The sequence below is a fragment of the Thalassophryne amazonica genome, chromosome 18, assembly GCF_902500255.1.
Source record: "Thalassophryne amazonica chromosome 18, fThaAma1.1, whole genome shotgun sequence".
Classification (NCBI taxonomy): domain Eukaryota; kingdom Metazoa; phylum Chordata; class Actinopteri; order Batrachoidiformes; family Batrachoididae; genus Thalassophryne; species Thalassophryne amazonica.
In genome coordinates, this window is record NC_047120.1 from 59,047,686 (window position 1) to 59,059,722 (window position 12,037).

The following is a 12,037-nucleotide window of genomic DNA, read 5'->3' on the forward strand; positions in this document are numbered from 1 at the left end:
GACGCCATGTTCATGCACGATTTCTGATTGGACAAGAGTCTACCATGCTAACTGAACGGTTCAGGAAAAATACATTTGCGTCCTGGACCTCTACGTGGACTTAATAATTCTCAAAAATTTGATGTTCCTGTGTATTGTTAAAAATGTTTTTATTAGTATGACCTAAGCAGTAGGTCACCCCTTTGAGTCTGGTCTGCTTGAGGTTTCTTCCTCAAAATGATCAAAGGGAGTTTTTCCTTACCACTGTCACCTGTGTGCTTGCTCTAGGGGTTGGTAAGGTTAGACCTTACTTGTGTGAAGTGACTTGAGGCAGCTTTGTTGTGATTTGGTGCTATATAAATGGAATAAATTGAAAATTGAAATTGAAGTGACTGATCAATGACTTGCAGACGTGCGTTATTGAAAAAGAACCTTTATTGTTGTCTCATTGTCCGTCCGTTTCCCGCAAAAGTGCATCATCACTGATCACACAGTAAGCAAAAACTCACATAGTAAAACGATGACAGAAGTGAGAGAGAGAGAGAGAGAGAGAGAGAGAGAGAGAGAGAGAGAGAGAGAGAGAGAAAGACACAAGTCAACCACACGTTACACTTAGTCAGGTACATTCACTGCGGACAGCAAGGGTGAGCACGGCCAGAGGGGGCAGTTTGGTTCCGGTCGGGGTTAAAAGGTCAAGTGTATAAAAGTGATGTGGAGGATGGAAGAGAGAGAGTGAGAGAGAAGGAGGAGAAGAGAAGCATGCCTTGGCTCAAGTTGCTCCTTTGGAGTAGTTAAGTAGCACGTTGGTCAGGTGGTGATTTACTGCTTGACTAAGGAAGCAAACTCTGCAATGAGACAACAAAGAAACAACAAAAGAATGTGTTAGCTCTTCTGCAAGCAGGAATTCAACAGTGAAAGTACCTCATGTCATTTCTCACCATCAATTCCGATCTTGCCATCACCATCGCTGTCTCCGGCTTTGAGAAATGTTTTGGTCTCATTGTCGGTCAGAGCTCTGGCACTGCTGGAGAAGTTCTGCAGGAACAGCCTGGACAAAAGAAGATCAGGGAACAACACTGAATACACCTTTTTAAAACAGGTGATGCATCATCTGAATGGAGTTCCAATCATCTTTAACGTTCAGATGCTTTTAGGAAACAGCCCACAAGCTCCAGCTGACTATGTTTATCCTCCTCGTCTGCCCACTAACGAGATGATACGCCAAAAGAGAGAACCGGCATGCCGTTACTCCCGAGGAGGACGCCCGCTATCCACACTCAAAAAAACAACTTGCTCAGTAAACATAAAAAAAATATGTAAAGTATTTCCACCCAAGTAAAATGCATTAACCTAGCCAGAAACAATTTTGCTGAGTGACCTAAGTGTAAATTTGTTGGGTCAACATGATGAATTTGTGTTACTGTTACATAATTCCCATGGTATAGGCCAACTAGATTTAAAAAGGTAAATGTAGACTTAAATGTAAATTTGTTGGGTCAACATGATGAATTTAGGTTACTGTTACTCAATTACCATTGTTTAGGCCAACTAGATTTGTAAGGGTAAATGTAACAAAAATAAAAAGTAAGTCCCTTCAGCTTCTCCCTTGTTTGCGCTCAGGGTCACCACAGCAAATCTGAGGTGGCTCTGCATGTTGAATTGGCACAGGTTTCACACCAGATGCCCTTCCTGACGCAACTCCACATTACAAGGAGAAATGTTGGCTGGGGGTTTGAACAGGGGACCTTTCTTACTGAAGTGCTCTAACCACTTGGCCACCATCCCTGCCCTGTAAGTAGTTACAACTATTTTTGAAATAGTACAGTTACATCAATCAATCAATCAATTTTTTTATATAGCGCCAAATCACAACAAACAGTTGCCCCAAGGCGCTTTATATTGTAAGGCAAGGCCATACAATAATTATGTAAAACCCCAACGGTCAAAACGACCCCCTGTGAGCAAGCACTTGGCTACAGTGGGAAGGAAAAACTCCCTTTTAACAGGAAGAAACCTCCAGCAGAACCAGGCTCAGGGAGGGGCAGTCTTCTGCTGGGACTGGTTGGGGCTGAGGGAGAGAACCAGGAAAAAGACATGCTGTGGAGGGGAGCAGAGATCGATCACTAATGATTAAATGCAGAGTGGTGCATACAGAGCAAAAAGAGAAAGAAACAGTGCATCATGGGAACCCCCCAGCAGTCTACGTCTATAGCAGCATAACTAAGGGATGGTTCAGGGTCACCTGATCCAGCCCTAACTATAAGCTTTAGCAAAAAGGAAAGTTTTAAGCCTAATCTTAAAAGTAGAGAGGGTGTCTGTCTCCCTGATCTGAATTGGGAGCTGGTTCCACAGGAGAGGAGCCTGAAAGCTGAAGGCTCTGCCTCCCATTCTACTCTTACAAACCCTAGGAACTACAAGTAAGCCTGCAGTCTGAGAGCGAAGCGCTCTATTGGGGTGATATGGTACTACGAGGTCCCTAAGATAAGATGGGACCTGATTATTCAAAACCTTATAAGTAAGAAGAAGAATTTTAAATTCTATTCTAGAATTAACAGGAAGCCATTGAAGAGAGGCCAATATGGGTGAGATATGCTCTCTCCTTCTAGTCCCCGTCAGTACTCTAGCTGCAGCATTTTGAATTAACTGAAGGCTTTTTAGGGAACTTTTAGGACAACCTGATAATAATGAATTACAATAGTCCAGCCTAGAGGAAATAAATGCATGAATTAGTTTTTCAGCATCACTCTGAGACAAGACCTTTCTGATTTTAGAGATATTGCGTAAATGCAAAAAAGCAGTCCTACATATTTGTTTAATATGCGCATTGAATGACATATCCTGATCAAAAATGACTCCAAGATTTCTCACAGTATTACTAGAGGTCAGGGTAATGCCATCCAGAGTAAGGATCTGGTTAGACACCATGTTTCTAAGATTTGTGGGGCCAAGTACAATAACTTCAGTTTTATCTGAGTTTAAAAGCAGGAAATTAGAGGTCATCCATGTCTTTATGTCTGTAAGACAATCCTGCAGTTTAGCTAATTGGTGTGTGTCCTCTGGCTTCATGGATAGATAAAGCTGGGTATCATCTGCGTAACAATGAAAATTTAAGCAATACCGTCTAATAATACTGCCTAAGGGAAGCATGTATAAAGTGAATAAAATTGGTCCTAGCACAGTACATGTCAGCTTAACTTTGCTGTGTTGGATCAGCACAATTTATGCAGATCCACCTTGGGTTTGCTGTGGCGACCCTGAGCGGAAACAAGCGAGCAGCCAAAGGGACTGTTTTTTTTTTTTTTGTTACATTTACCCTTACAAATCTAGTTGTAACAGTAACGCAAATTCATCATGTTGACCAAACAAATTTACTTTTTAGGTTACTCAGCAAAATTGTTTCTCGCTATGTTAAGGCATTTTACTTGGGTGGCAATACTTTCCATAACTTTATTATGTTCACTGAGCAAGATAAATTTAAAGTTGTTGCATGTTATGTTAAACCTACATGATTTGAATGTGTTCACCCATAAGACTTGATTTTATATCACACCCATGTTGGTTTTTTTGAGTGCATACTTCTCAGATGTTCCAGGTACTGACATCATAAAGTAATACTCTGAGAAGTTCATTCAGGACATGAAATCTAAGAGAGGCTGCCTACTTCAGCTCATCCTCCTCAATGAAGCCACTCTTGTCCTGGTCAATGACAGCAAATGCCTTCTTGATGTCATCAGAGCTCTTGGCGGACAGGCCAACCTTTGCGAAGAAGTCCTTGTGCTTGAAGGAGTCGGCAGCTATGGTAAGAAAAAACCGGATTGCATCAGGCGCGTGTCGCACATGATGTAACGTGCAGCAGCTTTTAAAGCATACACAGTCAGTTTTGCAGAGTAGAATATACTCTACCAGGATAACATTTGGTCCCAGTTCAAACAGAGTTAAATGAAATCTGCTCTACCGTCTTGTCAAATCATTTTTCAACATTTTTCAACTCCAATAAGAGTCATTCACAGCATGACAGAGGTGGGAGTAAGTCACCATCAAGCCATTCTCAAGTCATCAATCTGCGAGTCCCAAATCAAGGCTCAAGTCAGCTTGCAAACAACTGGTGGTCATTATAACTTGAGGCTTGCTGATTCATGACTTGAGAGTGACTTGATGGTGACTTACTCCCACCTCTACAGCATGATAGAGTTGATTTTACCCTGTGATGGAACTGATTTAGCACTGTGATAGAGTATATTTAACTCTATTTGGACTGGGACCAAATGTTATCCTGGCAAAACTTACTGTGTATTCTTTCCTTCCCTCAGGATTTACAAAACTGCCAGAAAAATAACACCCTGCAAGCATGCTGCAATCTAAGTTCTACTTGAACAAAACCTACTGCCAGCGATCCAGTTCATTGACTTTACCTTGGCAAGCAGCAAGGGCTGCAGAGATGTCAGCATCACTCAGAATGCCAGCGAATGCCATTTTCAACTGAGGGAGGAGAGCAAAAGGACAAGTTGTCAGTTCGGCAGCAGCAAATCAGTGAGCATGAAGCAGTTATTTCATATCTAAGCATGAAATCTGTTAGGCACAACAATTCAAACAAATATATCATATATAATATAAATCTCCGGGTCACTTTACTATTGCACCTTGCACTGTACAACATTCTTTTAAACTCTTATATATTTTTAAATTTTAATCCTATCCCAAGCGCACTGCAGTGAAATTTCTTTCTGTGCACATTTGTTGGACACTGAATGACAATAAAGTGTATCTAAGTCTTAGTCTAAGTCTAATATATACACTCTTCATTATATTTCACAGTCACTCTCTGCGAGTATTCCTCTCTGGCAAAAAAAAAAAAAAAAAAAAAAAAAAAAAAATGCAGAAATGATCAGAAAAGGTAGTCCAAATTTTCCCAAAACCAAACTCTCCAAGGCAAAGTATCCTTTGCAGCTGTGGTTGGTTGGCAAATAGTTTTTTCCACTTGGATCCACGGTTCATCCAAAGCCAAGCTCTGAGGTTCTGACAGTCAAAATCTGACCCGGCGTAGGGCCCTTTCCTCGTCTTTATATCCCATCGCATGAAGGCAAAACGCTTGTGTGGAAGGCTTGTTTAAAAGTCTGCATCTCTTTAGTGAAACTCACCTTCGGGTGATGTCTAAGTCTAGAGTGGATTCGCTCAGATAAAAATCTGCTCACTGCAGTGAACTCCTCAGTGGCACTCGCGCTCTTATATACCTTCACCCGGAAATATGAGGCATAGGCGATGTAATAGACACTGCGTGCAAAGCAGTCAACGCAGTGTGTCAAAAAAATGTGTCCAGTAGACAGAGCTGTTCTATTTATATGTACATAAATGAAGATGCTTAAATGGTAGGCCCAATGCAAAAGTGCTTGATATTGCATAGGGCTAATAATATATGCTGCTGATTTGAGAGAATCGTTTTGCATTGGGTTGCATGTACAGAGCACCACGGCTAGAAGGTAAACTGTGCTGTACTGTACGCCAGCTAATGCAAATATGATTCATGCACATGCAGCTTATTTTATTATAATCAGCTTTTGGTAATTATCACAGTAAGTGCTTTTGACATGTTGTAAAGAGCTTTTGTAATTATTATATCTGTCAAAGCTGTACCAAAATGCAGTTGTCTCTCTTTTTCTTTATTAAATAAACTAAATAAAACCCAGTGTGGTAACTGTTTGTGCAACTATAATTAATGATAATTGTAATTATCATTAATTAGCCACAGGTGACCGCTCAGTTCAGTTTTGGCGTCAGTGTGGCTGATTTCCTCAAGTTAAACTAAGATTTAAACAGAAGAAATCTCAATTAAAATGATATCAGCTGTATCAGTGCCACAAACTGTTATCTACGAATGAGAAAAGGTGAGGCATCCAGTGTAAAATATGTGCCAAAACAAGATACCAGATCTGCTGTGGCAACCCCAGCCAAAAAGGGGAAAAGCTAAACGCAAATGACTAGATGTTTGAGATGTGCATTATTATCCTTTAAATATGAATATTTCTCTGTTTTTGTTCATCTGAAATTTGAAGAATTTCTGGGCAAATCTAACCAACAAAATTGATTTGACTGAGACAGTGTTTAGCTATTTTTACAGTCAGTTAGCTTGATGTTCAGTTCGCTGTTTTTACAGATTTTATTAAGTTAGCTGCTTTTTTTTATAGTGTTATAGTTGTTGTTATGGATTCACTAGGTAGTGTGTTAGCTTGTTATAATCAATTAGCTTTGTATTCAGTTAATTTTTATGTTTAGTTTTATATTCTATTAGCGTTACGTTAATTAGCTTTTCAGGTTTAGCTTGTATAGATTTAGTTAGCTAATTAGGTTGACAGTTAATGTGCTATATATTCAGTTCGCTCTTCAGATTTTATAAATTCTCAGTTAGCTAATTAGTTTCTTATGTTTGGTTAATTTTATATTTAGTTAGCTCATTGGCTAGTTTAGTCTTAGCTCTCTTTTTTAGATTTAGCTAGTTTTTAATAGTCTCATCCAGCTAATCATTACTTTATGATTATCTAGCTGTATATTCAGTTGGATTCACATTCAAGTAACTATAGATTTAGCTGATTATTTTTACATTTCATTAGTTTTATCAGTTCATTTCGCTACTCAGTTAGCTTTACTCTGCATATTAGATTCAGATTCAGTTAACTGCAGGTTTAGTTGATTATTTTTTCATTTCATGAGTTTTATCAATTCAGTGAGCTATTCAGTTAGCTTTACTCTACATATTAGATTTAGATTCAGTTAGCCTGATATTCAGTTAGCCTAGGTTGAGATTCAAGTAGCTTTCAGTTATATCATATATTTATTTTGTAAGCAGTGTGATAAGCACTTTAGCTTTATGGTAACAAGGTTGTTGGCTTGGTTCCACCAAATCCCAGTTCCTTTTGGTGTGAACATTTTAGGATGTGTTCTCCCCATGTCCATGTGGGTCCAGGTTCCTCCCATCATTAAGACATGCACAATAGTTTCACTTCCCATAATGGTTTGCTGTCACGTTTGGTATTCCACTTACTGTAAAAACATTCAACCACTTCAAAACTATATGAGGATGAAGACTGGTGTGGTGCCAAAGTGTCTTCCCCGTAAGGATGGGTCAACGAGGAACCAAGGCATGCTCCACAATCTGATCTGTCTGATATTTTTGTTGGTGACAGAACTATTGGCAATAAATTTGAATGAGGAGAGTGCATGCTTCCACTGGGGTATTAATGACCAAACATAATTATCGCTGCCAACCAACATAGGTGGGGAATCAATCCAAAGTATTTGTGACATCATAAAAAGTCTTTAAAACAAACCATCAAAAAATAAATAAATAAAAATTGCATTGTCAGACAAATGGGAGGAAGTGATAAAAGTGATCTGTTAAAATCCTTTTAACTATGGACTACAAAAAAGTATATGCTGATGATGCAATCTTTTTTCTGCAAAATGTAATCACCTAAAATTTGTAATTATGGACAGACAAATTTTTCTATGTTATTGGGCTTTTGACTGACTTATGAAAAATGCATTATATTGTGAATAGGAATACTATGTAATTTTTCTGCGCATAGTATTGTGTAATATCCTTGACCAAGAAGGTTACGTTTTTATGGTTTGTTAGATTTTTTTAAGTAATGTATCTTGAGAAAGTTTGCTGGAATAGGGCATGAGCCAGTAAAGAAAAGTTGTTAGAAGTAGGAAATAATTTTTTAATCAAATTCTGATATTCTTACATTATGACATCAAAAAGGCTACAAAGGAAAACCTTAAAATCTTGCATTATAATGTTGTATGACAGTATGTATAGGTTTTTTTTAATAGATTTATTTTTTGATATATTTCAGACAGGTTGAGAACAAGGTGTGATGAGTGATCCCTCTACCTGTGCTTGCACAGGGCTGTCAAGTTATTTAATTTAATAGTACATCACCTTGAGCTAGGTGCACGCAGCTGTCATATTTTTGGCTGGTCCACAACTCTTACACCCATTCAGACAATTTCTGCTTATGGTGATAAGACTATATGTAACACTATTTCAGGAAAGCCTGAAAGATGACACAATATCATGATCATCAGGGTCATCATCATTCATCATTATCTTTACCTGTGTTTAAGTGGCTTCCATGTGACTGCATGAAAAGGCCTCACCTTTCTAAACTGTGAAACTGTGAAACTGATAAACAACACGAAGGATCTTTCCATGCTCATGGCATTAACTGGTACAGGCCTGTAATACACCAGTGGTAAGATTCCCTTCTTGAGTTGTACAATTTAGAGATAAATTTGAAAGGATAATGACATGTGTCATCTGCCTGAACAAACTGGAGTAATATGAAACATTCTTAGTTTATTTCTAACAGCAGGTGGCTCATCAGCCAATAACAAGCCATTATTTTTAATTTCTCTTCTCATCAATCTTCTTAAAAGCTCTGGAAAAGTAATCTTTGGCCTTTAACATGTGTGGTGGTCAAATAAGGACTCTCACCTCAAATGACTCAGCCATAGATACTGTAACTATTCCTGCCCTTCTTCAATATCAGGCTTAAATTACAAATATCTCAGTGCAGCAGGAATGAAACTCATCATGCGAGGCTATGAAGTTGGTTACTGTAATTCAAGACAGTGAAGAATGACTTGATGTGTCAGTTTGAACTGTACATTTCAAATTTAAGATTATGAAAATAAATATAGGGATTTTATTATTTTTTATTGTATATTGATCATCTGGAAAGTATTCAAAGCACTTCACTTTATCCACATTTTGCTATGTCATGTATTCCAAATTGGATTAAATGAATTTTTCCCCAAAAATTATACTCACAACACCCCATAATGACAACATGATTTTTTTTTAGTTTATGCAAATGTATATATATATATATATATATAAACTAAGAAATCACATGGACATAAGTATTCACATCCTTTGCTCAAAACTTTGTTGATGCACCTTTGGCAGCAATTACAGCCTCAAGTCTTCTTGAATATGCTGACTAGTCTCCCAGTTCTTGCCACTGATAAACATCCCCACAGCATGATGCTGCCACCACCAGGCTTCACTGTAGGGGTGGTGCCTGGTTTCCTCCAAATATGACACCTGGCATTCATACCAAAGAGTTCAAGCTTTGTTTCATTAGACCAGAGAATTTTTTGTCTCATGGTCTGAGAGTCCTCCAGGTGCCTTTTGGAAACCCCCGGCGGGCTGCCTTCTGCCTTTCATTAAGGAGTGGCTGCTGTCTGGCCACTCTACCATACAGGCCTGATTGGTGGATTTCTGCAAAGATGGTTGTCCTTCTGGAAGGTTCTTGTCCCTCCACAGTGGAATGCTGGAGCTCTGACAGATTGACCATTGGGTTCTTGGTCACCTCCCTGACTAAGGCCCTTCTTCCCCGATTGCTCAGTTTAGATGGGTGGCCAGCTCTAGGAAGAGTCCTGGTGTTTCCAAATGTCTTGCATTTAGAGATGATGGAGGCCGCTGTGCTCACTGGGACTCAAGACAATCCTGTCTGAAAGGTCTACAGACAATTCCTTTGACTTCATGCTTGGTTTGTGCCCTGACATGCACTGTCAACTGTGGGACCTTATATGTAGACAGGTGTGCGTCTTTCCAATTCATGTCCAATCAACTGAATTTACCCCAAGTGGGCTCCAGTTAACCAGTAGAAATATCTCAAGGATGATCAATGGAAACAGGATATACCTGAGCTCAATTCTGAAATTCATGGCAAGGGGTGTGAATACTTATGTGCACATGATTTCTTTTTTATAAATTTGCAAAAGTCTAAAAAAAACAAAACTTTTCACATTTTCATTATGGGGTATTGTGTGTAGAATTTTGAGGAAATAAATGAATTTCATCCATTTTGGAATAAGGCTGTAACAAAACAAATCTGAGTTTGAAGTTGACCACTAAAGAAGGAGAAAGCGACATACCCATTGGCTGACCTGAAGTAATGATCTGGAAAAGATGTGCAGATAGTAATATGCTGACAAATTACAAGAGTGTGTTCAGGTGGAGGGAGTATTTTGAGGAGGTGATGAGAAAAGATGATGAGAGAAAGAGAAGGTTGGATGATGTGGAGGGAGTGAGTCAGGAAGTGTGATGGATTAGTAAAGATGAAGTGAGGACAGCTTTAAAGAGGATAAAGAGTGGAAAGGCAGTTGGTCCAGATGACATTCCAGTGAAGGCATGGAAATGTTTTGGACAGGTGGCAGTGGTGTTTCAAACTAGATTGCTGAATAATACCATGGAAAGTGACAGGATGCCTGAGGAAAGGAGAAGTATAGTAGTACTGATTTTTAAGAATAAGGCTGAGGTGCAGACAAGTAATCAGCCACAGAAGGAAGTTATGGGAAAGAGCTGTGGAAACTAGGTTGAAAAGGGAGGTGAAGATCTGTGAGCAGCAGTAAGGTTTCACTCTGTCCAAAGAGCTCTAAGATACAGTATGTGCTTTCAAAGTGCTGATGAAGAAGTACAGAGAAGGCCAGAAGGACAATCCCTTTAGCCTTCTTAGAAACACTAACTGTTGTGAAAGTGTAGGAACACGGACCCACAACAGGGGGCGCAATGAACGGACAATGGAGAAGGTAAATAACAAGGTTTACTATTGTGAAACGAGCACAATAAATACAACAATCACAATTTGGGGTCGAATCCGCTGGTGTCGTGTGGGCAGGCTCGAAGGTAGGAGACGTCCGTCTCAGTCGAACCGGAACCACCCAGATCTCCTCTGCCACCGAACCCTGGAAATACTGGAACCGCCAAGTCCCGAATTCCCAGGTGGCCACTGCCTCCGCTCGTCGGATCCGGTACTGCTGGCGGGAGAGAGCAACAACACACAGGTGTGGATGCGACCGCACCCAGTAACGGAGAGGGGAGAAGCCGCCTCCACCTCTTGTCGAAGTACAGCAGGAAGGTGAGTACTTATCCAAGCAATGAAGCTATCAGTAGTCAACAGTCCTGAAAAGGTTTAACAAGTTTAGCTGGTTGTTCAGAATATAAATGCAGAGAATATTACCTCAGTCTTAGGCGATATCTCGGCACTGAGGTGGAGATGCCGTCCTCCAGATATACCTCTGTGCTGAGTGGAACAGCTGTGTCTGGTGATGGGTGACAGCTGTCACCCAGGCTACTCCCATAAGGCGGCAGCGCCCTCTGGTGCCTGGAGCCCACACTCCAGGCAGGGCGCCCTCTGGTGGTGGTGGGCCAGCAGTACCTCCTCTTCAGCGGCCCACACAACACTAACCATCAGTTGTTGGATCAGGACTTTATGGTCGGGCAAATAAAATGCAGACATACAGTTGTATGTAAAAGTTTGGGTACCCCTGATGATTTCTCTTTATAAATCATTGGTTGTTTGGATCAGGAGTTGCACTTAAATATATCATATAGCAGACAAACACAGTGATATTTGAGAAGTGAAATGAAGTGTATAGTATTTACAGAATGTGTGCAATAATTCTTTAAACAAAATTCAGTAGGTGCATAAATTTGGGCACCCCAACAGAAAAAAATACATCAATATTTAGTAGAGCCTCCTTTTGCAGAAATAACAGCCTCTAAACGCTTCCTATAGCTTCCAATGAGAGTCTGGATTCTGGTTGAAGGTATTTTGGACCCTTCTTCTTTACAAAACATCTCCAGTTCAGTCAGGTTTGTTGATTTCTGAGCATGGACAGTCTGCAGATTTTCAATAATATTCAGGTCTGGGGACTGAGATGGCCATTCCAGATTTTGAGCAGTGTTTAGGGTCATTGACTGGAATCCATGTGACCCTCAACTTTAACAAGATTCCGAGTACCTGCACTGGCCACACAGCCACACAGCATGATGGAACCACCTCCAAATTGTACTATAGGTAGCGTTTTTCTTGGAATGCTGTGTTCTTGTTCAGCCATGCATACAGCCCCTTGTTATGTCCAAATAACTCAATTTTAGTTTCATCAGTCCACAGCACCTTATTCCAAAATGAAGCTGGCTTGTCCAAATGTGCTTTAGCATACCTCAAGCAACTGTTTGGGGCATATACACAGAAAAGGCTTCCTCTGC

At 39.9% G+C, this 12,037-nt stretch overlaps 1 protein-coding gene across 1 annotated transcript; it reads right to left on the reverse strand.

The window, feature by feature from the left end:
• Positions 1-636: 636 nt before the first annotated feature.
• LOC117531090 (parvalbumin beta-like) lies at positions 637-5,393 on the reverse strand. The gene is made up of 5 exons (XM_034194127.1): positions 5,118-5,393; positions 4,392-4,458; positions 3,641-3,773; positions 918-1,027; positions 637-824 (listed from the first exon to the last, which is right to left on the reverse strand). The coding sequence occupies exons 1-5, from the start codon at positions 5,376-5,378 to the stop codon at positions 799-801; spliced, it is 597 nt and encodes a 198-aa protein (XP_034050018.1). The 5' UTR covers positions 5,379-5,393; the 3' UTR covers positions 637-798.
• Positions 5,394-12,037: the final 6,644 nt, after the last annotated feature.